This window comes from Colius striatus, chromosome 26, assembly GCF_028858725.1.
Source record: "Colius striatus isolate bColStr4 chromosome 26, bColStr4.1.hap1, whole genome shotgun sequence".
Lineage (NCBI taxonomy): Eukaryota > Metazoa > Chordata > Aves > Coliiformes > Coliidae > Colius > Colius striatus.
Genome location: NC_084784.1, coordinates 579,025 through 606,661, shown reverse-complemented (window position 1 = coordinate 606,661; position 27,637 = coordinate 579,025). Strand labels below are relative to the sequence as shown.

The 27,637-nt window shown below is 58.3% G+C and overlaps 2 protein-coding genes and 3 long non-coding RNA genes across 5 annotated transcripts; all 5 read left to right on the top strand.

Annotated features, from left to right (window-relative positions):
• The first annotated feature begins 9,549 nt into the window (after window positions 1–9,549).
• LOC133627957 (uncharacterized) lies at window positions 9,550–10,541 on the top strand. Its single transcript, XR_009820438.1, has 3 exons — window positions 9,550–9,656; window positions 9,895–9,997; window positions 10,154–10,541. It is a non-coding gene; the product is annotated as an uncharacterized LOC133627957 (long non-coding RNA).
• Window positions 10,542–11,757: 1,216 nt separating this feature from the next.
• Window positions 11,758–12,749, top strand: LOC133627956 (uncharacterized). Its single transcript, XR_009820437.1, has 3 exons — window positions 11,758–11,864; window positions 12,103–12,205; window positions 12,362–12,749. It is a non-coding gene; the product is annotated as an uncharacterized LOC133627956 (long non-coding RNA).
• Window positions 12,750–14,440: 1,691 nt separating this feature from the next.
• LOC133627958 (uncharacterized) lies at window positions 14,441–15,424 on the top strand. Its single transcript, XR_009820439.1, has 3 exons — window positions 14,441–14,513; window positions 15,220–15,264; window positions 15,356–15,424. It is a non-coding gene; the product is annotated as an uncharacterized LOC133627958 (long non-coding RNA).
• Window positions 15,425–15,700: 276 nt separating this feature from the next.
• LOC133627873 (fas-binding factor 1 homolog) lies at window positions 15,701–21,704 on the top strand. The gene is made up of 12 exons (XM_062015298.1): window positions 15,701–15,795; window positions 16,236–16,442; window positions 16,905–17,012; window positions 17,295–17,422; window positions 17,701–17,819; window positions 17,936–18,058; window positions 18,400–18,507; window positions 19,859–20,014; window positions 20,192–20,329; window positions 20,431–20,563; window positions 20,865–21,037; window positions 21,540–21,704. Exons 1-12 carry the CDS (start codon window positions 15,701–15,703, stop codon window positions 21,702–21,704), a joined length of 1,653 nt encoding a protein of 550 aa, XP_061871282.1.
• A 3,979-nt stretch (window positions 21,705–25,683) lies between these two features.
• On the top strand, window positions 25,684–26,807 carry LOC133627872 (histone-lysine N-methyltransferase EHMT1-like). Its single transcript, XM_062015297.1, has 3 exons — window positions 25,684–25,890; window positions 26,180–26,355; window positions 26,618–26,807. The coding sequence occupies exons 1-3, from the start codon at window positions 25,684–25,686 to the stop codon at window positions 26,805–26,807; spliced, it is 573 nt and encodes a 190-aa protein (XP_061871281.1).
• Window positions 26,808–27,637: the final 830 nt, after the last annotated feature.

The window sequence follows — 27,637 nt, the reverse complement described above, 5'->3', positions numbered from 1 at the left end:
ATGGGCTGAACCCTTTGCAATGCCTCCTCTGTCTTTGTCCACACAGGGGCCGTGTCATCAGACCTACGTTTCATTTCAATGTACCTTCCCTCCCCTTGACACCCCTGTGATGTCTCCTTTGGTGAGTGTGCCCTGGGCTTGGCCCCACAACTTGAGGGCTCTGTGTGTTCCCAAAATGGAGCCCTTGACTGCAAGCTCCTGTGTCACTTGTGTATTCCTCCAGAACAGCCTCAGACTGTTCAACCCAGGGCTGGTGGCTGCTTCAGCAGAGCTTTGCCATCACGGGATCAAACAGGACCCAAGGAACAGAAAGTCAGTGGGTTTGGGTGTCCCTCACAACCTGTGCATCCCTACCCTGCCAGTCCTTGGCAGCAGAATGACTGGGAAAGTCATTCTGGGCCTGGGAAAGGTTTGTCCCAGAAGGGCTCAGGACTGCAGGAGAAGGGAGTTGAAGCCACCCACCAGCCTGTAGAGCTGTGGGCAGATGTTCCTGCTGAAAGGCAACCACAGCATTTCCCTCCCTGACCTTTGGTGTGAGATATTAATTAGTGCCGTGAGGCCTCCTCGTTGTCACTGGCCAGGTAACGTGCCCAAGGCACAGCTCTGCACCAGGCACTGATGTTCTTAAGAGACGTGGGCTCCTTCTCCTTCCTCCCCAGAAGCTCTGCTGGCAGAACCAGTGACTGAGCACCCCGAGCATCTCCATTGAGCTGCAGGCCCTGGGTCTCCATCTCAGTCTCACAAAAGGCTTTGTACTGAGATGATCTGCAGTTTAAAAGTGAAATCATTTTCATACTGCTGGTGGACAGAAAACTCATGGTCTCTCCTGAGCCACTTCCTCCCCTCCCCACATCACCCCTCTGCCACTGCTGCAGTTCCTTTTGAAGAAATCTGCCCCCACACAACGCTGAGTGAGCAGCCCATGGGAGATTGCTCCTGGCAGAGCTGGCCAGCCAAGCCAGATGTCCACTCCAGCGCAGCCTGTGGGCTGATGTCCTCTCTCTGGAGAACATCCCCACCTGGTGTAGTTGTCTCCTTGCTTTCCCATTCTGAAGAGCAAGTGTCAAAGCTCTAGTGATGTGAAGCTTTGTGGGCAGTGAGCAGAGCCAGTGTGCAGCGTGGCTGTGCTGTCCCTGTGTGTCAGGTGATGTGAGACACGGTGCCTGCTGATTTTGTGGATTGCACTTTCAGAATGAATGCTCTGTCTGGGTGCATACTTCTAAGTGAGAAATAATTGGTGTTGCTTTAGGGGCAGGTAAGAGAGCTCCTCTCAATTGGAGAGAAACTTCTGATGCTCAGCACTGTTGAGAGTGGGGCATTTCCAAAGCAGCTATGTCTGTGGTCAGTGTGAAAGGGAATTTTGACCATCAGATCCTTGCTCAGCTTCTCAGTGAGCTGTAATTCAGAGGCTGTAGTTAAACTCCAAGCCCAGTTTTGTCGTGTCAGGGTGTTCACAGCGGGAGTCACAGCATAAGTTGTGCACAAATGCATGCTGGTGTCCTTTCCCCAGGCTGCCCTCGCACCTTGGTGTGTCGCCTCACCAACATCTCCTCGGTGCCCGTGACCTTCAGCCTCTGCATTCCCAGGGATGGCTCAGGAGAGCCCAGCACTTCCAGTCTTGTTCAGATCTCAGACAACATTCACCCATCCTGTAGAAAAGGAGCCCAAGGCCATGTCAAGCCAACCGAGTTCTCCATCAGGCCTCGTAGAGGGACCATCTTCCCCCAGGGATCCCTGGCTCTCCAGCTATGGGGAGAGCCAGACGTGCTTGGGCAGGTGGAGCTGAAACTTCACTGATGCATGAGAGGGCTTTAGGGCTGGCAGCTCTGAGCAGAATGCGGTGAGAGATCTGCCCTAGTGTTAGGCTTTTGTTAGCTGGGTTATCCTGGGACTTTTCTGAAGGAGCACTGCTTTGTTTCCAAGATCAATGATGATCACGAACCATATGGTGAAGCACAGAAGCCATTTGGGAGCTGCTTAGAGCAATGTCTTTGATTGAAAGTAGGCAGAGGAAGAGTGAGGAAAGAGCTGTTAAAAAGAGACATGTCATTGCCTGAAGCTGTTTGCTCTTCCTCCCTGTCCTATTCTTCCTCTCCTGTGGAGCAGAAGGAGTTGTACTCCATGTGGTGATCTCCAGTGGGGACTGGAAAAGCTCTGGCACAGCATCTGCTGGGCCATGTTTTGCCCTCAGCTTTCCCCTGGTAAAGCTGAACACCTTCTGTTGAAGTCAGCAGGTTCCCTCTGGATTGATGCTGTTGTAGTGGGGACTTAGAAATTAATTCTAAGGCTGTGCTGAGTAGAGCATGAGTCTAAAGGTGCTTGGATTTAGCTTACAGATGCCCTGATCCCTGCAAGGTGTATTTAACAGACCAGATCTTGTCAAAAGACTCTCATTGCTCCCAGAGGCTGTGCTCTGTGCACAGACCAACAGAGGACAATGGCTTCTAGGAGTGATGAAGCTTTTAATGCTCTTCTCTCCTCTCCCTCCAGGTCTCCCTGTGTTCCACCACAGTAAGGACGTACGAGCTGGCGCTGGCGCTGGACGTGGATGGTGTTGGTGAGGAGGTGTGTGAGCTGCCCATCACTGCCAGGTACCAGCACTTTCCTCACAGCTGAGCCCCTCTCCTCATGCCCCCAGCGCCGAGCTGCCTGTGCAGGGTTCTGCCTCCAGCTCCAAACCAGAGCCAGTTGTGGCCAGCGAGCCAGGAGGGCAGCAGGGCTGGGAGAGCAGCCCATGTTGTGCTCAACACTCAGGCACGGCCCTGAGCCTTTTGCTAAAGGGAACATCATGATATTTGTTATTGGCCTGGGTTTTGGTGCTTGAGCTGTAGCCAGTTTCCAAAGGGCCACCTCTCCTCCTTCCTGCCAGTGGTGGGCTTGGGCTGGGCTGTGACCAAAGTGCAGCACTGGACACAGCGAGGAGCCTGCTGAGAGCTGGTGTGTGGTTCAGCTGACAAAAGCTTGTGCCACATGAGAAAAGGGCTGATGGCAGGACTGGTGAGGGAAAAATAAAGGCAAGGCCTTAGAAAGGGGAAAATGGTCCTTGCTGTGGAAGGTGGACTCAGGTTTCTCTGCTTCCTTCTGGTTCTCTTGAGCAGTCTCAGCCTTGTGCCAGAAGTCGCTCGTGCTGCAGGCAGATTGGATCCCGTTGTGCTGCAGTGGGTGTCAGTTTGATGACAAGAGGGATGCAGAGAGGAAGGAGCCAGCTTTTGTGAGACACTGGAGTCTTGTGTTCCTTGAGCCCAGGTGAGCACTGGTTGATGGTGGGAAAGCTCCCCCAGAGCTCACATCTTGCTGGGACTGTTGGGAGGACCGTCTTTGCAAGCCCCTTGGGGCAAAAGTGCCCATCAGAGAGCTCTGGGACAGGGCCCCGTGGTGCTTAGCCTCAGGGTTTGCCCATCCTTTACAGGTGACTTCACACAAAGTGAAAGGTGATTTATAGCTGTATTAACCATGTTTGACAGCGACAAGCATGCTCCATTTCATGCTCTTTGGGGAGCAAACACATTCTGCATTGTCTCAGCATCCCCCATTGCAAGTGATTTGGATAAGACCTTGTGCTGGGAACAGGAATCTACCTGAAGGGAAACCTTGGGAAGCAGTTTATCTTCTCTAGCCTTTGAGGCACAGGAGAACTTAGAGGACAGTGAAGAGCTGCTGCAAGGAAGCTGCCAGCAACAGGAGTGGAGGCAGCAGATTTTAGACCCCCTAGGGCTGCGGAGTCTTGTGTCTGGGTTATTTCCTGCCTTTCTGCTTTCTCCTGAGGGTTTGCTGTGTGGTTCTCCAGCTCCAAGCCATGTGAGATTGGCCCTGCTCATAGCTGAGTGCAGGTGCCGGTTGCTCTGGAAGCCCAAGCGGTGGGAGTGCAGGACACTGTTGTTTCTGTCACTGTGTTTGGGAGGGAAAGATCCCCTCTGGTGAGTACTAGGGAAAGTTGGGCCTTTGTGCCACTGCTCTTGGTGGGGGTAAAGGGTACAGGCAGAGTTGCTGATTGCAGGGATCCTTCCTGGCAAAGCAAGATCTTGTGATCCATGGCTGGTGTGGGCAAGGAAAGAAGAGATTCAAGGTATAAGCAAAATCTGATGCCTTGAGAAGAGGAAGGATGGTCGAGGGAGGGTCTCCTCCTCCTCTCCTCTGCCCTGGTAAGGCCTCATTTGAAGCCCTGTGTCCACTTCTGAGCTCCCCGGCTCAAGAGAGAGAGGGAACTGCTGGAGAGAGGCCAATGCAGGGCTCCCAAGATGCTGAGGGGATGGAACACGTGTGTGAGGACGAAAGGCAGCGGGACCTGGGACTGTTCAGTCTGGAGAAGGGAAGGCTGAGGGGGCACCTCATCAACACTCACAAGTATTTAAAAGGTGGATGTCAGGAGAATGGGGCAACACTTTTTTCTGTAGTGCCCAGTGACAGGACAAGGGGCAATGGGTACAAGCTGGAACACAGCAAGTTCCACTGGCACAGGAGCAGAAACTCCTTTGGTGCTGAGGGGAGGGAGCCCTGGCCCAGGCTGCCCAGGGAGGGTGTGGAGGCTCCTTCTCGGGAGGTTTCCAACCGCACCTGGACACGTTCCTGTGCCCCCTGAGCCAGGGGAACCTGCTTTAGCAGGGGCTGGGGCTGGAGCAGCTCTGCAGGGCCCTTCCAGCCTCTACTATTCTAGGAACCTGTGACTTCCTTTTCTATTTCTGTCATAAAAGTCCCAGACTCGAGGGTGATGTGGGGAGATAGCTGGCTACCAGGGTGCTGCAGGAGGAGAAGCTCACCTCAGCTCTGGTGCTCGTGTCTCATTTCCAGCCACAGGATATAGAAGAGAGCAGTGGAGAGGTCGGAGCCAGCCTGGCAGGCTGCAGAGGGGCCCTGAGGGAAACGTGTTGCAGGGAAGTCGCTGGCCATAAGAGCAGATCGGGAACTCTCCTCTCCCTGCAGGGAGGAGCTTGGCGTGACTGTGATCAGCAGTGTCAGATGCCTCTGCATCCTGACGTGGAGGCTGGCAGAGTCTGTAAACGGCCTTGTTGGAGCAGGGGAAGGCTGGGACACTGCCGTGGTGTGATAAGCTACGAAGGCAGGCCTGGGAAAGCCAACTGGGATGTTCCGGCGCCTCTGTTTGGAGGCCTAAGTGATGCCAGGGACTGGAGGCGTTTGCCCAGCTGTCAGTCAGGAGGGGCCGTGCTCACTGGCTTCATCCTTGTATCCTTGCCCCCCTCGTGGGAGCAGGAGGTGCTGGTGCAAGAGCAATTGATCTCTGAGGGTGTCCAGTTGTGGCCGTGTGGCTCCGATTCAACAAGCGCCTCCTGTCTTGGTGTTCCCGTGACTCTGCTGTTCTGCCTCGTGTGTTTCTGGGCATCCTTTGCCCCGAGTGCGCTCTTCAGAAAGGGGTGACCCGATGCAGGAGATGTAGCGAGCTGAGGGCAGAGGAACCGAAGCAGCGGGTTGATGTCATCGGAGCAGAAACCTGAGAGACGGCTGTGACAGATGGAGCCCTGAAGCCATGGGCTAAATCAACCCAGCAGCCAGGGCAGAGGGCTGGCCACGGCCTGAGGGGACGGTGTCTGTGCGTATCTGTGTGCCTAGATCTCAGTGGCAGGGAAGCGGGCGTAAGCAGCGTGTGTGAAGCGGGCAGACGCAGCTGGTGCGGGACAAAGGTGGGAGCGTGGCTTGGGTTTGGCGGCGATGGGGTTAACTCGGCCCAGCCGCCGCAAGGGGGCGGAGCCAGCCCGCCCGGCGTCGCGGTGACGTCACCCGCCGCCGCCCGGGCGCGCGGGAACGGCCGTTGCAGCTGTTGGCAGGGAAGCGGCGGGTGAGTCCGGCTGAGCTTCGTCTGAGCTCCCGGCGAGCCGCGGCTGAGCTTTGACTGAACTGCGGCTGAGCTCCGGGCTGAGGTCCGTCTGAGCTCCGGGCTGAGGTCCGTCTGAGCTCCGGGCTGAGGTCCCTCTGAGCTCCCCCTGAGCTCCGGGCTGAGGTCCGTCTGAGCTCTCTCTGAGCTCCGGGCTGAGGTCCCTCTGAGCTCCCCCTGAGCTCCGGGCTGAGGTCCGTCTGAGCTCCGGGCTGAGCTCTCTCTGAGCTCCGGGCTGAGGTCCGTCTGAGCTCCGGGCTGAGGTCCATCTGAGCTCCGGGCTGAGGTCCGTCTGAGCTCTCTCTGAGCTCCGGGCTGAGGTCTGTCTGAGCTCTCTCTGAGCTCCGGGCTGAGGTCTGTCTGAGCTCTCTGAGCTCCGGGCTGAGGTCTGTCTGAGCTCTCTCTGAGCTCCGGGCTGAGGTCTGTCTGAGCTCTCTCTGAGCTCCGGGCTGAGGTCTGTCTGAGCTCTCTCTGAGCTCCGGGCTGAGGTCCGTCTGAGCTCCGGGCTGAGGTCCATCTGAGCTCCGGGCTGAGGTCCGTCTGAGCTCTCTCTGAGCTCCGGGCTGAGGTCTGTCTGAGCTCTCTCTGAGCTCCGGGCTGAGGTCTGTCTGAGCTCTCTGAGCTCCGGGCTGAGGTCTGTCTGAGCTCTCTCTGAGCTCCGGGCTGAGGTCCGTCTGAGCTCTGGGCTGAGCTCCGGGCTGAGGTCCGTCTGAGCTCCGGGCTGAGGTCCCTCTGAGCTCCGGGCTGAGGTCCGTCTGAGCTCCGGGCTGAGGTCCGTCTGAGCTCCGGGCTGAGGTCCGTCTGAGCTCCGGGCTGAGGTCTCTCTGAGCTCCAGGCTGAGGTCTGGCTGAGCTCTCTCTGAGCTCTGGGCTGAGATCCGGGCTGAGGTCCGTCTGAGCTCCCCCTAAGCTCTGGGCTGAGGTCTGTCTGAGCTCTCTCTGAGCTCCGGGCTGAGGTCCGTCTGAGCTCTGGGCTGAGCTCCGGGCTGAGGTCCCTCTGAGCTCCGGGCTGAGGTCTATCTGAGCTCTCTCTGAGCTCCGGGCTGAGGTCCGTCTGAGCTCCAGGCCAAGGATCATCTGAGGCTCATCTGATCTCCGTCTGAGCTCGAGTCAGCATCAGGTGAGCACTGGGCTGGGTACTGGGCTGGACATGGGGCTGGGCACTGGGCTGAGCATTAGGCTGCAGGCAGTGAGCAGTGACACTGAACATTGCTCCTTTGCAGTCTTTAGAATTGTTCATTCCCTCCTTGTGTTGCTCTGTTGTCCCACTTATTTGGGATCCCCTGGGTGCTCCAGACCCAAGGAGATGAGGTTTTCTTCCCTCCTTCCTCTTCTGCTTGCCTCCTCCCCCAGGTGATCACCAGGCTTTGGGCAGAGCGGGAGCCCCATGGGCTCTGCTTGGGTCAGCACTCGTGGGACAGTGCGGGTGGCACTTGCTGCCTCTCAGGGTATTTTGCAGAGCTTAGTGTCAGTGTGATGTTTACCATGCAAACCACTGCAGGAGCTCGAGACTGCTTTGGGGAGTGTGGGGTGGTTTTGAAGACTCAGCTGAAACTTTGTTTGGAGTGCCTTGGAGCCAGGCTGGCAGGCTGCAGAGGGGCCCTGAGCAGGAGAGGGAGCAGTTGCAGGGAAGTGTCACTGGCCATAAGAGCAACCTCTGGTACCTCTGTTTGGAGGCATAAGTGATGCCAAGGGCTGGAGGCTTTTGCCCAGCTGTCAGTCAGGAGAGGCTGTGCCCACTGGTGTTTCTGAAGTTGCCAATATGTCTGTGATGCCCCTGGTTTCATATGCTGTTTCCCAGACAGTGTGGGTAGGAGGAGTGTTGCTCATGGGCTGTTCAGGAGAAAGCTGCCTGTGGCTTAAATATGTTTTGGGGAAGTCCAGGTGAGACCTGCTTGATATTCTAATGAGGGAATTTGTCTTTCTCTGTGGGCTAAAACACCCAGGGAAAGTCTGAGAGGCACGTACACTCGTGTGCTTTCCTGTCCCTGTCTGTAGATCTGCCCCTGCGGCAGGGCAGGCAGGGGCCCTGGGGTCCCCTTGCAGGCAGGGCTCCCTCCCAGGGGCAGGGTTCCCAGGGCCCCTCGGGCACAGATGGAACTGCTTCTCCTTGCGGCAGGTTTTCCAGCGACACGAGCAGCCAAGTGAAAGCAGAGCTGCACCCCAAAGCTGCTCCTGCAGGCAGCAGGCGCACGGTGCGGGGCAGGGCGGCTGGAGCCGACTGGCTGGGCTGGAAGGATGAGGATTGGTGTGAGTGGGAGCCGCTGCCTGCAGCGAAGGGCAGCCGTGCCGTGAGCCGCCCCAGCCCTGCCCCGGCCGCACGGCCTGGCCCCGCCAGCCACGTCCCGGCTGCAGAGGAGGCGGCAGCTAAAGCGGCCCCGCTGGAGGAGGAGGACTGGCTGATCGCTGCCTTGGCTCGCAAGAAAGCCCAAGCGCAGGCCAAGACCCAGGAGAGGAATACCGAAGCCTCGGAGGCCCCAGGGGAAAGGCTGCATCCCCGTCCTGCTGTCAGGTAAAGGCACAGTTGATGGCCACGCTGCTCCCGTTTGCTCCACGTGTAGCTGCTCCAGCAGCACCTCTCCCAAAGCCTCGTCTCAGATTGAGGCCATTAGTTGTAAGCGCTAGTTTGTCTTGGGGTGGAGCCCTGGGAGCCCAGCACCTGAAGCTGTGCAGCAAGAGCTGGGTGCCGCCAACCCGCTACATCTGCTGTAAATCTCCCTTTGAACGGCTCCTTGCTTAAATGCAGTAGTGCCAGCACTGCAGTCTTTTATCCCAGTGCTATTTGAGCCTCGTTGTATGTTTTGTGATGTGGCTGCTGTGGTGTGGCCGTGTGCTCTCTCCATTTCCCACTGCCTGGCCTGACTGTCCTTAGGACACTCTTGCTGAGCTCACGTGTGGTGCTGCTAACACTCAGACTTGTGTCACAGCTCTGTTCTAGGGGATGATTTCTTCAGCAAGCTCTCTGCAGAGGACAGCAAAGCTGCAGGGGTGAGTCCATATTTCAGGAGAGAGCCCAAATGTGTCAAGGGCTGGGACTGGGCTGGGCTAAGATTGCCCCTGATCTCCCCGTGTCCAAGTCAGTAGTGGGATATGGGAGATGGACTGTGCAATGTGTCTGAAGAGGTAACCCCTCTGTGGCATCCCTGTGGAGTGGGGAAGATGGGACAGGGGAGTGGGTGGATGGGGGGAGAAAGGCTTCCAGGTGCCAGGAATTATGTGCTGCTGCAGCCTTCCTGGGTGCACTTCAGGGAAAGTGTTGTAAGAAGAACGCTTGCCCAAATCAATGCCTTTGAGTTTTCCTGATGCTTGTCCCTGAGGCAGCAGAATCTGAGCAACAGAAGCAAGGCACAGGGAGGTTTTGAGTGAGAAGGGCACCCAAAGGTGCTCGTGTGCTCTTCTTTCTCATAAACCGAGGAAAAGCAGAGGCTGGAGTGAGGGGGGGGGAAGTTTCCAAAGTCTGCTCATCTCTGATCTCTCCCCTCCCTGGCACACAGGGACCCAGGGCCTCTGCCACAGACGTGGAGAATCTGCTGCAGAACCTGAAGGTGAGTGTGGAAATGCCTCCCTCTCCCCACACCGTGCCTCCAGCCGTGGCCTCCAGCATCAGCTTCCAAAGGGAGCAGTGACACTGAGGCCTTAGCAGTGCTCACCCTGCTCCCATCCTTGTCCCCTTGCTTCCCAGGATATGGATGACCTGGAAGCTGATCTCCTGGGGATATCAAAGCCCAGTTCTGCAGCAGAGAAGACAACAGTGAAAGGTCCTGAGGAATGGGGTTCCTTGGGAGAAGGACGAGCTAAAGCCCCAGGGAAGCTGTTAGCTCCTGAGAAAGGTTAGAGGGAGATTTTACTTTTGTCTTCACAACTTGATTGGGAATGAGCAGGGGATGTCTTCATCTGGGAACAAAAAGTGGAAGGAGAGCCAAAGGGGTTGCATTAGAGATATGCCAGCCACAAGGCTGTGGGGAGGAATGTGTGGCGTCACATGTAGCTGCAGAGGAGCAGGGGGGCTGGCGTCTTTGCACCCAGTTGCTCCTCTGGGCATTGACTCAAGGCTGCTTGTTTGAACAGAGAAGGAAGAGGACTGGAAGAGGAAAGATGATGTGTCTGGCGAGTACGAGTCCTCGGTGGCCTCCACACCCAAGAGCCCAGTGGCGAGGAGGCGGTCTGTCAGGTGTGGTGCTGCGTGTGTGTCCCTAGCTCCAGGCACACTGCCCCTGCGACAGGGCAGGCAGGGGCCCTGGGGTCCCCTTGCAGGCAGGGCTCCCTCCCAGGGGCAGGGTTCCCAGGGCCCCTCGGGCACAGATGGAACTGCTTCTCCTTGCGGCAGGTTTTCCAGCGACACGAGCAGCCAAGTGAAAGCAGAGCTGCACCCCAAAGCTGCTCCTGCAGGCAGCAGGCGCACGGTGCGGGGCAGGGCGGCTGGAGCCGACTGGCTGGGCTGGAAGGATGAGGATTGGTGTGAGTGGGAGCCGCTGCCTGCAGCGAAGGGCAGCCCTGCCGTGAGCCGCCCCAGCCCTGCCCCGGCCGCACGGCCTGGCCCCGCCAGCCACGTCCCGGCTGCAGAGGAGGCGGCAGCTAAAGCGGCCCCGCTGGAGGAGGAGGACTGGCTGATCGCTGCCTTGGCTCGCAAGAAAGCCCAAGCGCAGGCCAAGGCCCAGGAGAGGAATGCCGAGGCCTCGGAGGCCCCAGGGGAAAGGCTGCATCCCCGTCCTGCTGTCAGGTAAAGGCACAGTTGATGGCCACGCTGCTCCCGTTTGCTCCACGTGTAGCTGCTCCAGCAGCACCTCTCCCAAAGCCTCGTCTCAGATTGAGGCCATTAGTTGTAAGCGCTAGTTTGTCTTGGGGTGGAGCCCTGGGAGCCCAGCACCTGAAGCTGTGCAGCAAGAGCTGGGTGCCGCCAACCCGCTACATCTTCTGTAAATCTCCCTTTGAACGGCTCCTTGCTTAAATGCAGTAGTGCCAGCACTGCAGTCTTTTATCCCAGTGCTATTTGAGCCTCATTGTATGTTTTGTGATGTGACTGCTGTGGTGTGGCCGTGTGCTCTCTCCATTTCCCACTGCCTGGCCTGACTGTCCTTAGGACACTCTTGCTGAGCTCACGTGTGGTGCTGCTAACACTCAGGCTTGTGTCACAGCTCTGTTCTAGGGGATGATTTCTTCAGCAAGCTCTCTGCAGAGGACAGCAAAGCTGCAGGGGTGAGTCCATATTTCAGGAGAGAGCCCAAATGTGTCAAGGGCTGGGACTGGGCTGGGCTAAGATTGCCCCTGATCTCCCCGTGTCCAAGTCAGTAGTGGGATATGGGAGATGGACTGTGCAATGTGTCTGAAGAGGTAACCCCTCTGTGGCATCCCTGTGGAGTGGGGAAGATGGGACAGGGGAGTGGGTGGATGGGGGGAGAAAGGCTTCCAGGTGCCAGGAATTATGTGCTGCTGCAGCCTTCCTGGGTGCACTTCAGGGAAAGTGTTGTAAGAAGAACGCTTGCCCAAATCAATGCCTTTGAGTTTTCCTGATGCTTGTCCCTGAGGCAGCAGAATCTGAGCAACAGAAGCAAGGCACAGGGAGGTTTTGAGTGAGAAGGGCACCCAAAGGTGCTCGTGTGCTCTTCTTTCTCATAAACCGAGGAAAAGCAGAGGCTGGAGTGAGGGGGGGGGAAGTTTCCAAAGTCTGCTCATCTCTGATCTCTCCCCTCCCTGGCACACAGGGACCCAGGGCCTCTGCCACAGACGCGGAGAATCTGCTGCAGAACCTGAAGGTGAGTGTGGAAATGCCTCCCTCTCCCCACACTGTGCCTCCAGCCGTGGCCTCCAGCATCAGCTTCCAAAGGGAGCAGTGACACTGAGGCCTTAGCAGTGCTCACCCTGCTCCCATCCTTGTCCCCTTGCTTCCCAGGATATGGATGACCTGGAAGCTGATCTCCTGGGGATATCAAAGCCCAGTTCTGCAGCAGAGAAGACAACAGTGAAAGGTCCTGAGGAATGGGGTTCCTTGGGAGAAGGACGAGCTAAAGCCCCAGGGAAGCTGTTAGCTCCTGAGAAAGGTTAGAGGGAGATTTTACTTTTGTCTTCACAACTTGATTGGGAATGAGCAGGGGATGTCTTCATCTGGGAACAAAAAGTGGAAGGAGAGCCAAAGGGGTTGCATTAGAGATATGCCAGCCACAAGGCTGTGGGGAGGAATGTGTGGCGTCACATGTAGCTGCAGAGGAGCAGGGGGGCTGGCGTCTTTGCACCCAGTTGCTCCTCTGGGCATTGACTCAAGGCTGCTTGTTTGAACAGAGAAGGAAGAGGACTGGAAGAGGAAAGATGATGTGTCTGGCGAGTACGAGTCCTCGGTGGCCTCCACACCCAAGAGCCCAGTGGCGAGGAGGCGGTCTGTCAGGTGTGGTGCTGCGTGTGTGTCCCTAGCTCCAGGCACACTGCCCCTGCGGCAGGGCAGGCAGGGGCCCTGGGGTCCCCTTGCAGGCAGGGCTCCCTCCCAGGGGCAGGGTTCCCGGGGCCCCTCGGGCACAGATGGAACTGCTTCTCCTTGCGGCAGGTTTTCCAGCGACACGAGCAGCCAAGTGAAAGCAGAGCTGCACCCCAAAGCTGCTCCTGCAGGCAGCAGGCGCACGGTGCGGGGCAGGGCGGCTGGAGCCGACTGGCTGGGCTGGAAGGATGAGGATTGGTGTGAGTGGGAGCCGCTGCCTGCAGCGAAGGGCAGCCCTGCCGTGAGCCGCCCCAGCCCTGCCCCGGCCGCACGGCCTGGCCCCGCCAGCCACGTCCCGGCTGCAGAGGAGGCGGCAGCTAAAGCGGCCCCGCTGGAGGAGGAGGACTGGCTGATCGCTGCCTTGGCTCGCAAGAAAGCCCAAGCGCAGGCCAAGGCCCAGGAGAGGAATGCCGAGGCCTCGGAGGCCCCAGGGGAAAGGCTGCATCCCCGTCCTGCTGTCAGGTAAAGGCACAGTTGATGGCCACGCTGCTCCCGTTTGCTCCACGTGTAGCTGCTCCAGCAGCACCTCTCCCAAAGCCTCGTCTCAGATTGAGGCCATTAGTTGTAAGCGCTAGTTTGTCTTGGGGTGGAGTATTAGCGCAGGGCTTTCTCCTACTTGATCCAGCCTGCAGCCCTCCAGGCTCACCTTGCTGTTGTGGCCAGAATCGCACCCGCTGTCCCAGGTCTTGCAGAGCTGTCCTGGATGAGCACAGCCCCACATCACACGCTGTGTTCCTTGTTACTGTTTGCATTCCCCTTCGTTCCTCCTAGTTCCAGACACACCGCCTCCTCCTGCTGAGTTTCCACCGGCACAGGTTGGGCCTTGTGCCTTTGGAATGAGGCACAGAAGGGAATTGCAGAGAGCCATGTGTGATGTGCAGGGCTGTGTTAGCTGGGGCTGCTGCTGTCCGGGGTGAGGGGGGATGAAACGAGTAGGAACAGCAGTGATGGTGGTTTTGAGACAGAGGCTTTCAGCTGCAAGGCAGGAATTGGTGTTGGGGACAGGATCTTGCCTTCCCTGAGCTCTTCCACATCTGGTGTTTGTGCCTGCAGTCATCCAGCCGCCTCCACAGGAGCCCCACAGCAGGCAGCTGCCCTGCAGGACACAGCCAGTGCAGACAGCTCTGGGTAAGGCCTCTGTCAGCTCTCGGGCACCCTCCGTGGGACAGATGTCCTGCAGAAAGCAGCTGCGTGTGTGCAGTGGGGGAGTGGGGGGGGCTGGGAGCCAGCAGCGATCCCTTTGGGCCTGAGACCTCTGTAGCTAGGAGGGAGGGCAGCTCGGCATGTGGGTTGGGTTCTTGTGTGTTGGAGCACTAGGAAAGCCAAGCTTTCAACTTCAATGGCAAGCAGAGCAATATCTGTGTGCCTCTCCCTGCTGTGCATCACTTGTGTCTCTGCCCCTGCAGGCAACCGGTGCCCTGGCTCAGCACCACGAAAGGAGCCTCAACTCAGGTGTCGGAGGCTGAGAAGGAGGATCCCTCCGGAGACACCAGCGCCCTGGGTGCGTTTCCTGGGATTGTGCAGCTTGGGCAGCAGGATGCAGAGAGGCTCCCCCTGCCCTGCAAAACAAGAACAAATCAGGAGGCACAGCATTGCCCTTGGCCATGGAGTTGCTGCCCAGGCTTTGAGCAGCCGGTGTGGGAGCAGTTTGCCACGCTGCAGGATCCCACCATCCCCCTTTTGTGGTGTGGTGGAGACACGGTGCTGGGGCACACTGAACTCTGCAGGGCTGCCTTTGGACTTTCAGAGGGCTGCAAAAGACTTGGTTTCTCTTGGTGGGCATGAGTTCATGCTGTCCTTTCTCTCTTCCCCCTTCCCTCTTCCTGCCCACGTGCTGGTCCCACTAGTGCTGTGTCTGGGCTGAAGCTGTGCACCAGTTCAGAGCCTACTGAAAGCAACTCTTTTAGGATTCAGCCTCCTCCCTAGGCGATGGAGATGGAGGAGGAGCCATGCTTTGCCCTCAGCCTTTCTCTGCAGGGCAGAGTGCCAGCATTGTGGGGGTGCAGGAATGGACAGGCCTGCCTGACCCTCTGTCCCCATCACCACCCACCAGAGCAGAGCAGGACCCTTCTCACTCTGCCCAGGAGAGCCAGACCTTTGTCCTTCTGGGAGGGGATGATTGCTGTTGCCATGTCTGAATGGCAGACTTGTTCCATTTTCAGCCTCTACAGCCTTATTGCCAGGAGAGCAGGAGGTGCAGGGCCCTGTCCCACTTGCTCAGGTAGGTCTGCTGGGCCTGTGGCCCTGTGAGGTGCAGGATCAGGCTTGTGCTGATGGCCCTCTGCTGCCAACTCCTCGTCATCCAGCTCTGTGCATCCATGGGAGCCTGGGTTCATGGAGGGAAAGTGTTGGGAGAGCTCTGGGATACCACAAGTTGTATTTATCAGGCCAAAGCACATGTGCTGTGGATGCTTTGTAAATCACAGCAGTTGACACTGCTGCATTGCCTGAGCAGCATGTACAGACTTCTCCAGGCACATATACGTCATATTAACAGCAGAGATTGCAGTTGATAGAGGAATTGGCTTCCTCAGCATGGTAGTGAGGATACTCGGAGATGGTTTCTAGAGCACTGGAGGGCCATCAGAGCCTTTGGCAGAGAGGGCAGCTCTTGCTTTGTCTTTGAAGCCCCTTTTCACATCTGCCTGGGCCTCCTTGCCCTGCCTTCATGGCAGGACAGCTGCTGTCTCCCCGAGAGCTGCCGGCCTTCTACTTGAATCTACCCCCACAGCAAGAGGAGCCCAACATCATTTTGTCTGGGATAGGGGCTGCTGAGCATCAGAAGGGAGCCAGGCCAGCAACAGGGTTGGGCTGGGGAAGGGTAGAGGAAGGGCCTCAGTAAGCTGGGTATGAATTACCACTCCCAGGCTAGGAAGAATGTTCCCTCAGGACTTGACCTGCCTGAGAGCAGCCCTGTGTCTCTGCAGGTTCCCACGCCCAGGACACGTCTCCAGGCTGCCCCACAGCTGCAGGTGAGACACAGGCCTTCCTGTGTGGGCTGATGGCCACCCCACAAAGCCACGGATCCTGAAGGGCCTTGATCTTCCCTCTCCATCCCCACAGGCAGAGTCCTCAGGCCTGGGCTTGCTGCATGAGAGGAGGCCGGGGCATGGCACTGCCCAGCTCTGTGAGGATGCATCAGGCTGCCGGGCAGCTCTGGTCAGCGCCCAGGCCCGTGTGGCAGAACTGGAGAGCCAGGTGAGCCCCGTCACCTGCTGGAAGGGGGCCACGGGTGACACAGCGGGAGGAGAAGGGCTCATGTCCACTCCAATGGCATCAGAGTGACAGGGGAGAGAGGAGAAACCTCTCTGTCCAGAAGTAGCCATGGCCACTGAGTGAGTGCTGCTGTGGGAGCTGTGTCCCTGGAGCAGCACAAGGACCTTCTCCCCGGGTGCCCGGCAGGTCCAGATGCTGGAGGTGGAGCGGACGCAGCAGAGGCTGTTGCTGGAGAGTCTCCAGCAGCAGCACCAGAAGAACCTGGATCTTCTCGAGAGCCCCTACAGGTACCAGGCTCTTACCTGTGCTCCCCTCCTCTGTCAGATCCTTGCCTGCAGCCATCTCCTCTGAGGTAGGGAGGGCTGGGCTGCTTCCCCAGTCCATCCTTGGGGTGGACAGGCACAGAGGCACGTCGGAGTGGACCTGGTGGGGACAGAGAGCAGCCCCACAGGTGAACAACCAAGGTTGGAGTCCACTCTGACCAACACTGTCTGGTGGGTGGTGAGGAGGAGGAACAGGTTTGGAGGAAGTCTTTGCCAGCATGTCCCCAGCCAGTGCAATGCACTGAGCAGCAGCAGGAGGGTTTGAGGCTCTGACTGTGGAGAGGCCGAATGTTTCCCATGTGCACAGCAACACTGATCTGAATCCCCACGTGCACTTTGGGTGGAGAGCTCCAGGTATTGCCACGAGAGCAACACTTCTCCCTTGGTGTGACCTCTACGAGCAGGCGGCGAATGAAGGTGTTGGAGGAGAGCCACGGGCGGCAGGAGGAGAGGCTGCGGCAGGAGCTGGAGCAGCTGAGGGCTCAGCTGCTGTCGCAGAGCCAGGACGCGGAGCAGGCGCAGGCAGAGCTGCGGGCACAGCACCAGCAGCAGCTGGCAGCACTGGAGCAGCAGCACACGCTGGAGGTGAAGCGGCTGCAAGAGCTGCAGAGGTGAGAGCAGCACACACGTGGGGTTAGTAGCCCTGCTCTTGGCAAAGGAACCAGGGAACAGCCTGGGGCTGCGGTGAAAGGAGGCTCGAGAGGCACTGGGCTGTGGGTGGCTCAGTGGCTTTTGGAATGGGGATTTGCTTTGTAGGTTGGCACAGGGAGATGTGGCTGGAGGTACCATTTCAGAGAGAATGTTTTACCTTTTTACTTAGTCCAGTGAGCCACTGGTGTCGCACGTAGTTTGGGTCAATGAGAAGCCAGGTTTTGGTAGAGAAGCCCTTAAGCCCTGCATGTGGTCCGTGCCAAATGTGGATGGCTGTCAGGGGCGTGCCCTGTGACAGCCCACCACGCCAGCTCAGCTCCTGGCACCACTCAGCTCCATGACCAGGCCTCTTGCACAGTGCCTGTCACGGGGAGCACGGCTTTGAGACAGCCCGTGGTGGGCTCCTCACCCGTGTCCCGCAGGACGTCCATCCAGGAGCTGCGCCAGGACTACGACGAGCAGCTGCGGCGGCTGCAGCGACTGAAGGATCAGGAGGTGGATGCGGTGACCAGTGCCACGTCACACACCAGGTACCAGCCCCCTGGCCGTGGTGTTCCCCGCGGAACCAGCCTCAGGCTGTGGCAACAGAGCCCATCCCCTCTTCCCCCTGCTGCCTCTCGCAGGGCTGCTGAGCACTTTGCTCTCTGTCAGTACTCTGCTAAGCAGCAGCTCTGTCTTCCCACCGCTCTGCTGTGACCCACAGAGGGGCAGGGCAGGACTGCCTGGCCTTTGGCCCACCACATCTCCCCCTCCATCACAGTGAGGTGAAGCGTGTGCCACAGGGTTGACTTTCTCCTCGCTCTCCTCCGCAGGTCTCTGAACGGCGTCATCGAGCGGATGGAGAAGTTCTCCAGTGATCTGCACGAGCTCTGGCACAAGGTGGAGGCCAAGCACCACAGCACCTCCCAGGAGCTGGCCACGTGGGCACAGCAGCTCAGGGGTACGTCTGTCAGCCATCTGTCAGTGCTGGAATGGCTCTGGAGGCACCCAGGAAATGGGGAGAAGGTGCCCTGAGTCAGGCAGGGACTGGGAGCCGAGGCTGGCAAAGCCTGGCCTGCCTCGGCCACTGAACACCTCGGGGTGTCCCCGTTACAAAGTGGGGTCCTGGGGGTGTGCAGAAGGGGAGCAGCACAAATGCATGCAGGTTTTCTGCTGTGAGTGGGCAGAGAGGGCTTCCCACCTCGTGCTGCTCATGGCTCGTCTGCTCCCTCTGCACAGTGCTCCAAGACAGGATGTTGCAGCAGCAGAAGGACATGGAGGAGGAACAGAGACGACACCAGGACGTGATTGCTAAAGTGGAGGCCAGGCTGAGCGAGCAGTGTCAGCAGCTGGAGCAGGTGAGCCCAGGCTGTCTCTTTTGCCCGAGTCAGCCCTCCTGTCTGGGTTTGGGATAGGTATGTGTTGTCCCAGGAGCCTGGAACAGCCCCTGTCTCTCCTCCCTGTCCAAACCCAGGAGCGCTGCAGGGCGCTGGCGGAGCAGTGCCAAGTGGGATCTCTGCAGCGCTCGCTGGAGGAGCGGCAGCAAGTCCTGAGCCAGCAGCTCTCCAAGGAGCGAGCAGAGCTGGAGAGGGCCAAGGTGAGGTGGGACAGACAGCTCCAGGTGCTGTTCACGTGTGCCCCGAGTGTGAGCGGGGCTGCAGTGCGCTGTGTGGTGGAGGAAGGAGCCGGGTTCTGGGCTGCAGCATTTGCTCCCTCAATCCCACCCCCAGGCGCAGTGACTCACAATCAGAGTGGTCCCCTGGCAGCTGGAAGCTTGGGGCTGAGCTCTCCAAGCAGGGCTCACCCCAAGCACTGGGAGCTTGAACCAGCTTCTGGGTGTTGCCTAATGTTTGGTGGCAGAGATGGGCTGAAGGAGAAAAATCCATCAGCAAAGGGGACTCAGTGCTTTGCCTCTCCCTCTCTTGTGACATTCTGCAGAGCACTTTTCTGGCGGAGCAGCAGTTGGTGGTGCAGAAGTGCTCAGAGGAGTACCAGAAGCTGGCGACTGAGTGGGCTGAACTTCGTGCCCAGCAGCAGCAGAGCAGGGTGAGGATGGAACTGGACACGGGCACATGGGTTCCCAGGGAGAGGGCACCATCAGCAGCCTGGCCAAAGTACTGCAGCGCAGCCCCTTCCCATGCCCACAGGGCAGGCTCTACGCTCCTTCAGGTGTTTCAGACAGAGATGTCCCTTGGGGTGGTGAGAATCAGGCTGCCCCAGGAGCAGCCTCCACCAGCCTGCTTTAGATGCTGACAGAAGCGTGGGTTCCTCTGTCTCTCCCCTCTGCCTGTGAGGAGTTGGGGCAGCCAGACCAGGCACAGCCACCTCTGTCATGAGAGGAAACCCCCACAGTGGGTGTAAGCAAAGCCTCCCCCTGCCACGAAGTTTTCCGCTCTTGGCCTAAAAACCAGGCTCGAAGCCTGAAAAATGAACCAGACTCGAAGTCTGAAACCAGGCTCGAAGCCTGAAAAACCAGCTCCAAGCCTACTTCATGCGGCGATCAACCCAGGGTCCGATTCTCAGCTGGGTGGGAAGAAATCAGTCCTACTCCATGTGAGTGATTGCAGAAATCTTCACTTTATTGAGAGCAGGCTCTAACTTATATATCCAACAGCTTCAAAGCTAGCTCAGAACCAGCAGCTAATAGATTACATTCTCATGTTCATCCTACTTGCGGTTTCTGCCATAAGCAAGCTCCCTCACATTTTCCCATCTTGTTTTTCTCCGTGGTTGTTTTCCACTTTGAGCTGTTAGCTCGTTAGCTGAAAACAGCCCGACCTTGAAGGAGCAGAAAGCGGCCTGCTGTCTGCACTGACTATGTGACAGCAACTGTTTTAACCATGGCTCTGACTCTGGTCTTGATTGTGCATTAAATTCATATAACTAGAACTCAGATTGCCTTGCCCCGTCGGGCCTAACATTATACCCTGGGGTCCATGTCCATTCTCCCTTAACCATTCCTCCACATCCCCCTGCCATGGGGACGTGGCCAGAGCCAGCTCTGCTCCCTCCTAGGGCTATCCAGAGGGGATCTGTGGCACAGACAAGGTGGCAGAGCTGCCACAGTGGAAAAGAAGCATTCAGCCTGAGTATTTCCACTGCTGACAAATTGTTTTGCTTTGAGCATGTTTGAGGGTGTGCAACATGGTTGAGGGGCTCTGTCCTTCCCAGGGAAGGGAGTGTGTGTGTGTGTACAATCCCAGCTCTGCCAGCCCTGGTCCCCAAGGGGTGATGGATGAGGGCACTGCTTAAGTACCTGGAGGTGTTGCTCTGCACCCCACACTGGCACACACGAGAAGCTCAACGGGGGCAGATCTCTCCCATCACTTGGGAAAGACTCACAACAGTGAACAGGACAGGGCAGGTAGTGCATTGGTTTCCCCCGTACCCATCCCAGGAGCTGGCAGAGCTGAAAGCCAAGGAGGAGCAGCTGGAGAAGGCCAGAGAGCTGCAGGATAAGGCCTGGCAGAAGCTGAGGCTGGAGAAGGAGAGGGTGAAGGTGGCTGCGCAGCGCGTCCGGCAGCAGGAAGAGAAGGTGCAGAGCAGGGCCAAGGTGAGCACAGCATCTGCCTGAGTCTGGCAGCAGAGCTGGGAGGGGTCACAGCCCTCCCCAAGCCAGGAGGAGTCCTAGTGCTGTCCTGGAAGGGAAATGAGGGGATGCAGAAAGGAGCCCTGCCCCATAGCAGCAAGGGACCCTGTCCCCAGCCTCCCCAGCCTCTCTACCTTGCAGCTCTCATCCCAGAAGGACAAGAGGGGGCAGCGAGTGCTGCAGAAGGCTTGCAGGGGGGAGTGTGAGCACCCAAGGAGGCTGCAGGCCATGCAGCAGCGCTTGAAGCAGCTGAGGCAGCAGGAACAGCACCTGCAGGAGGTACACCCCCTCGCCTTTCCTTCTTGGCCTGAAGCCACCGTGTTGAGGGCCTCAACCTTTGCCAACAGCGTCTCTCTCTCTTTCTCCTGGGGATGGGGCAGGAGTGGCTGAGCACGGCTCTGAAGAGGAGACAGCTAGAAGAGCGATGTGAGGAGCTGCCCAACAACCCCATGATGCTGCTGACTGCAGACCAGGACCTCGGTGCCCCTGTGAACGGCCTCTCCAGCACACTGTGTAAGGCTTTCTGCCTGTTGCCAATGGGAAGGGACATGCTGGGGGGGGAGCTGCGCTTGTATTCCACTTTTCAGGAGGCTTGGCATGTTGCTGAGGGCTGAGTTAGTTCCCCTGATGATAAACCTCAGCTATGAGTTGGCCCCTTGTCCTCTGAAGGCAGGGCAGTGCCAGGAGGGTGTAGAGGGGGCAGAAGGGGAGAGGCAGCTGGATTAAAGCCCATTTGCAGTGGGTGGTTGGGGAGGACCTTGCTGTGGGGACATGCAGGCAGCTGGAAAAGGAATGCTGTTGTCTCTGTCTGCAGTTCCCCTGACAACAGCGGCACCACAGAGCTGGGGTCTTGTTGCAGAGCCTCCAGCTCCTGTCAGGGTGCTCCCTCAGCACAGCCCTGGGGCTGGCAGGGACACCCTGGCCACAGCCAGCGGCACCGAGCTCATTGACGCCACGCTGCTGCTGCTGAAGTTCAGGGCCCAGCAGGTGAGGGGGAGGAGGCTGGGGCTGGAGAAGGGGCTTGGAACCGGCTGGATGGGAACAGGGCTGGCTAAAGCGTGCTTTGAGGCCGGCAGCCACAGCATGGGGTGTCTCCTCAGACCATTACTGAGCTGTTGGGCTGGGTGGGCTTCCAGAAGAGGACCTAGAGGACCTGTCACACCTAGAAGAGTGATGCCAGAAGCAAGGAGGGGTGAACCTTCACAGCTTGTCTCAGGTTCATTGATAACATGCAGGACCTGATGGTTCATCCCTCTCCTCACACCATCCCTGACTGGGAGAAGCCATCTCTGCTGGACTCTGGCTTTGTGATGTGCCAGTCCCCTCCCTTCAGCCCCCTGCTTCCCTGCTGGGGCTTTCTCCAGGCTGGGCTGCTCTTTCAGGCTGCTTCTGTAGGATTCGGGGTACTTTCCTCACCCAGTGACACCCTGGGCTGTGACTCCGTTTGTGTTGCACTCTGATATCTGTCCCATCATCCCTTTCTTCTCAGGACCATGATTTCTTAGAGAATGAGGAGTTCTACCTGGAGAGTCTGACAAAATCATCCTATCACACGTCAGCTCGGTCACGAGGATGGTGGTCAGCACATCTCACACCAGCAAAACTGCAGCCACGTCTCCACCAACTGGTGACAAAGAAACCCAAGCTTTCTTAGGCATTGTGGGCTTTTGGAGGCTGCACATTCCCAACTGCTGTAAATCCTCTCTGTCGAGTCACCTGGAAGAAAAACTATGTCAAATGGGGCTCTGAACAACGACAAGGCTTTGAACAAATTAAACGAGAGGCTGCTCAGGTGGTGTCCCTTGGGCCAGTCTGAACAGGACCAGACGTGACAAACGTGCTCTGCACTGCAGCTGGAGAGAATGGCCCTACCTGGAGCCTCTGGCTAGAAGCACGTGGGGAGGCTGGAGGCTGAGCCCTGGGCTTCTTGAGTCAGGGATGCAGAGGATCCGAGGCCCGGTGCACTCCCACCAAGAAGGGGAGACTGGCAGCAGATGAAGGAGTTTGAGCTGCCTCAGAAGGAATTGGCATGGAAGCAGGACTGTTCTCAGCACCCAACTGCCAGTGCTGGGCTGGGTGTCCAAAGGGAGGGTCTCCTCCACACATCAGGCGACTGACGCCACATGGCGTGAGGGGGTTGTGTTGAGCACTCAGTGAGCTCCTGTAGGAAACCGCAGTCACCCCAGCATCCTGCACGTGATCACCAACTGGCCAGAGGGCAAGAGCTCTGGACTACTGCCTGAGAAGGAGCTGGCAGATGCTGAAGAGGCCCCACCATGTACTAAGCTCTCAGCAGATGAGAAGCAAAGTGTGTCGCTCACCGATGGCTCCTGTTGTGCTGTGGGACAGCATCGGAGCTGGAAGGTGGCTGTGGGGCGTCCCCTGTGACACGTGGCACAAGCTGCAGAAGGAGAGGGGCATTGGAGTCAGGTGACAGAGGTGGAAGCCTCCCAGCTGGCTTTAGACATCCCCCAATGAGAAAAATGGCCAATAGTTTGTAGTGACTCTTGGCTGGTGGCAAATGCTCTGTGGGGTGGCTGCAACCATGGAGACAGAACAACTGGCAATGCCAGGGCCACCCCATCTGGGCTGCCTCATTGAGGCCAGGCATCGCTGCCCACCTGGAGAAGCTGGCTGTGATGGTGTGCCACCGAGATGCCATGTACCCAGGAACCAGGCCCCTGAAGAACATGAGCACAAACAGGAGCCAGGATGGCAGTGGCCCAGGTGTGTTGGGACTGGCAATGGAAATGTGAATGTTTGTAGCTCGGGGGGCCCACGATGCCTCAGGCCACCAAGGAAGAGATGCAGCTCTAGATGGGCTGTTGCACAGGTTGTCCATGGATGCAAGATATGCTGCCCTCAAACAAGCCAAGCGGTTGAAGTCTCTGTGCTCTGAAGGACAATGGCTCAAATACCAGTGCAGAGAGGCCTGGCAGATGGACTCTAGCACACTCCCACATGCTGAGGCAAGCACTAAGTGCTCACCGTGGTGGAAGCGACCACTGCATGGCTGGAAACAGATCCTGTGCCTCATGCTACTGCCTGGAACACCGTCCTGGGCCGTGAAAGGCAAGTCCTGTGGCAACAAGGCACCCCAGAAAGAATCGAGTCAGACAATTGGACTCGTTTGTGAAACCTTAGGAGACAGCTGGCGGCCACAGCGCTGGGTCTCGGGGTGACGCAGGTGCTTGGGGATGCACCACGTGTCTGTAGAACCCAGGCTGAGGCAGCAGCAGCTGGGATCACAGCACCCATGGGCCCATCAGGCACATCTCCTCCCGCCTCCACAGCACACTCCTCCCATTCAGCTCAAGCTACAAGACCACTGCAGTAGACACTTGCTTCCCAAAACATAATCCCTGGGTGCGAGGCCCCGGTGGCTCAGAGCCTGGCCTCGGCCGTGCAGGCAGGAAGCAATCTGAGGCAGGCTCATCCCTTTGCCCTGGGCAGGCTCCGTCTCCCTCCCAGCCTCCCTCCCTAAGAACACAGGCCTGAGCCCTCTCCAGGCCCCTCACCTCCAGGCAGATCTTCTCCTTCAGCCTGAGCACCTTGGTGGCCTTGAAGTGCAACCGCACGCTGAGCTCGAGGACGCCCCGATCTAGCGAGACAGAGAAGTCCTTGACATTTCCCAGCCCAAGGAGTCGGGCTGCGGTTCTGCAGGACCAGGCTCTTGCTTTCTGTCCTGCAGAGAGTGGAGGAGGCTCAGCGCTGGCTGCTCGACGGTCACACCAGCCTTGCAACTGCCTGCAGCTGGGAGCAGCCCTATCCCGGCGCCTGGAGCCACAGTGAAACGCCTTCTCTTGGCCACGAGTCTCAGAAGGGCAGTCCTGGGGGACAGCTGGGTGCTACAAGTGTATCCAGCAGCAAGGCGATCAGGAGGAGCCACTGGGCTGCTCTCTGAGCAGCAGACGGGACACAAATCCCTCAACACGCCCAGCACGCAGCATCGCTGGGGGCTGCAGAGCTTGGGGTGCCACAGGACACCTGAGCCAGCCAGGAACGGCCAGCAAGAGACTGGGAGCTGCTGGGAGAAAGGGACACCAACCCAGCTGCCAACCTGAGCGGCCACACGGCCAGCAGGAGAAGCTGGCCCTGGCAGATCCTGTGGGTGACTGACTGTACAGCAGCCTGTTGCAATGCAGCTGCTTGGGGCTGATCTCCAGCTGCACCTTCACCCCCTGGCAGCGCAGGCTCCGGGTTGTCCCTAATGTGGCAGATGAGCCCAGCTGCAGCGGGGTAGGCCCAAAAACTCCGCTCCTGGCCTTGTCCCTGCACAAACAGAGACACGAGAGCATCCAGTGAGCAGGAGGAACGGTTCCTGGGTACTTCTCCCCACCTAGCCCTACCTCCCTCTCCTTGGGTTTCAGCATCATGCTGGGAGGGCCCAAGGGGAAGGTGACCCCAGGTGGATCGTGCTCAAAGGAGAAGCTCAGCTCAGCTTCCAGGGGGGTGGCATTGAGGACGGAGAGCTGCTGGTGGTTGCCAGGATGGGTCAGGGCCTCGTACCTGCCACAAACAAGGGAAAGGCTGCAGAGGACACCGCTGCCTTCATCCCTGGCTGAGGAAGGTACCACGGCCTGGCAGCGGGAGGCTGCGCTGGAAGCCACAGTCTAACAAGCAGCCCAACTTGTACCTTCTCCCTTCTCAGCCTTCCTTCAGCCGTGGAACAGATTTTGGAGCTAAAGGGGAAAAAAAAGCAAACAGAACCCCAAGACCATTCCTCAGCCTGGCTAAAGATCTGCTGTAGGGTTTTTTGCTGGGTTGGTTTCATTCCCTTGGGATCTCACAACAGCAGCAACTCTCCAGAGCTCCCCCCAAGAATAGACCTAAAGTGCTAATGTTAAAAAAACCCACCCAACCAACGCTGGGAATGGAAATCCATCAGCAGCTCCAAAGGCAACTGCTTTAGGCAGACTTTATCCAACAGAGAGGAACAGGGACATGTAATCCCTGTTTTCATTCCTCTGCACCTTACCCCCCTGCCCATACTGGCAGGTGACATCAAAGTCCTATGAAGATAACAGATGAAGGGTTGGTTTACCAAGCCATCAGCAGAGTAACTGCTCCTTTAGTCTACCTGCAGAGCTCAAAGCACTTGGCAGAAGCACCACAGAGTTCAAGTCATAGGTGGTGAGGCTGAGATGTGGATGGGAGGCACGAGGTGCTCCAAGTCACCTCCAGGCTGGAAGCAGCCACCTGGCTCCGGCCACCGAGGCCCCACCAGGCAGGGAGATCAGCTCCATCCTTCCCCAGCTCCTCCAAGTCTCCCGTGCCTGTCATCTGCTCAAGTTCACATACCCCTGGCCCTTCACCCCGAGTATCTCTCAGGTCTCTCCCTGGGCTTGCCCTCAATTGTGCCTCGGGGACAGCACATCCCCAGGTGTGTCCCTGAAAGCAAAAGGCCCTGCAGATCCCCTCCCAACATCTCACTGCTCACAGGGGCCATCAGGATGCTCGCCCAGAGCCGGGAGCACGTACCGATCCCTCGACATCCCACACAGCTGCACACCAAAGTGGAAGATGCCCATGTTCATGACAAACTGCTTGGAGATGATGGCATCATCTGCCTTTCTCCTGCTGCAACGAGGAAACACTGCCCTGGGCAGAGAAAGCAGAGGAGGAGCTGTGAGATGCTCCAAGCAGAACTCCTGCTCACAAAGCCACAGCCCTGCTCGGTCGTCACAGCAGCAGCCCCGGTTGCCAGCCCCAAGCCTGGGAAGAGGCGTCGGGCGCTCAAGCAGCACGAGCTGCCCCAGGCAGCAGGCTCTGAGCTCCGGGGGAGCAGCGTGGGGGGCTCCCACGGGACAGCCTTTCCGTGGGTCCTGGCTGACGGTGGGGTACAGGCAGGTGCCCCTGCACTGCAGCTGATGCAAGCCCTTTGTCCCCTGGGTCTCAAAATGCAGCGTCTGCTCGAATTGTCCTGGCAGCGCGGAGCTGAAGTGGACCCTGAGCTCCACCTCGCCGTGGGCAGGCACGATCCACCGGCCACTGCTCAGCCTGGCCACTGGGAGCTGAGGCCTGTTGTGCTGGGAGCTGGCCTGTGCTGCCCTGTGCGGGCTGTCTCACAGCAGAAATGTCACTTTGGGAAGTGCCACCTAAAGCTTAGAAGCAACGGTTTCACTTCAGGAAGGAGACGTGTACTGCATCGATGCGCGTTTCTATGGCAACATCGGCCGCTTCATCAACCATCACTGCGAGCCCAACCTCTTCGCTGCCAGGGTCTTCACATCCCATCAGGACGTGCGCTTCCCCAGGCTGGTCTTCTTCAGCGCGAGGGACATCAGAGCTGGAGAGCAACTTGGGTAGGTGCCGGCCCTGGGCCGCAGGGAGGATGGAGAGCAGAGGGACGAGCGCTGGGCTGCTGCGAGCTGCTGGGCTCCAGCGCTGTGTTCCCGGGGCCGTGCCCCCGCCGGCACTCGCCATCCCCTGAAGCTTTGCCAAGCCCCAAACGGTGGCGGCGCCGCGGGCTGCCGCCCCCCCATCCTGCAGCTCTGGCTGCCCCATCCCTTTGGCTGCCCCGTGCTGCTGCTCTGCACTGAGCCCGGCTCCGTCTCTCTCCCGCAGCTTCGACTACAAGGAGGATTTCTGGGCCGTCAAAGGCAAATCCTTCAGCTGCAAATGCGGCTCTGGCAGGTGCAAGTACACGAGCTGGGCGCTGGCCAAGCGCCAGGCGCGCGCCCTGTCCCGCAGCAGGAAGCCAAAGGAGGCCCCTGTCAGCAGCTGGGCGGCAAAGGCTCCACGGCACAGGCACTGAGTGGGTGTCACCCTGTGTGCTGGGCTTGGCGGGGAGAGGGTGAGCTGTCCCTGGCACTGCAAGGGGCTGTGGGCAGGAGAGAAGAGGGAAGAGAGAAGAAAGAAGAGGGAAGAGAGAAGAGGGAAGAGAGAAGACAGAAGAGGGAAGAGAGAAGAGAGAGAAAGAAGAGAGGAGGGAAGAGAGAAGAAGAAAAAAGACAGAAGTCAGGAGAGAGGAGAGGAGAGGAGAGGATGGGGATTGGGGGAGGAGGTGGGATAAAAGGGGAGGAGAAATGAGGATCAGGGGAGTGCAGAAGAGGAGAGGAGAAGATGGGAATTGGGGAAGGAGAGGAGGGGAATTAGGGGAGGGGAGAGGAGAGGTGTAGAAAAGAGAAGAAAGGAGAGGAGAGGATGGGTATTGGGATAGGAGATGGGAGAGAAAGGGAAGAAGAGGACAGGACAGGGGGAAGGGAAGGGAAGGGGATAAGGGGAAGAGAAGGAAAGGAGACAAGGGGAGTGAAGTAGAGTAGGAAGATTAGGTGAGGGGAGAGGAGAGGAGAGGAGAGGAGAGGAGAGGAGAGGAGAGGAGAGGAGAGGAGAGGAGAGGAGAGAGGAGAGAGGAGAGAGGAGAGAGGAGAGGATCGGGGTTGGGAAAGGAGACGGGAGAGAAAGGGAAGAAGAGGACAGGACAGGGAGAAGGGAAGGGAAGGGGATAAGGGGAGGAGAAGGAGAGGAGGCAAGGGGAGTGAAGTAGAGGAGGAAGATTAGGTGAGGGGAGGGTAGGGGAGAAGAGGGGATACAGAGGGGAGAAGGGGACTGAAGTAGAGGTGGAGGATTAGGGGAGGGGAGAGG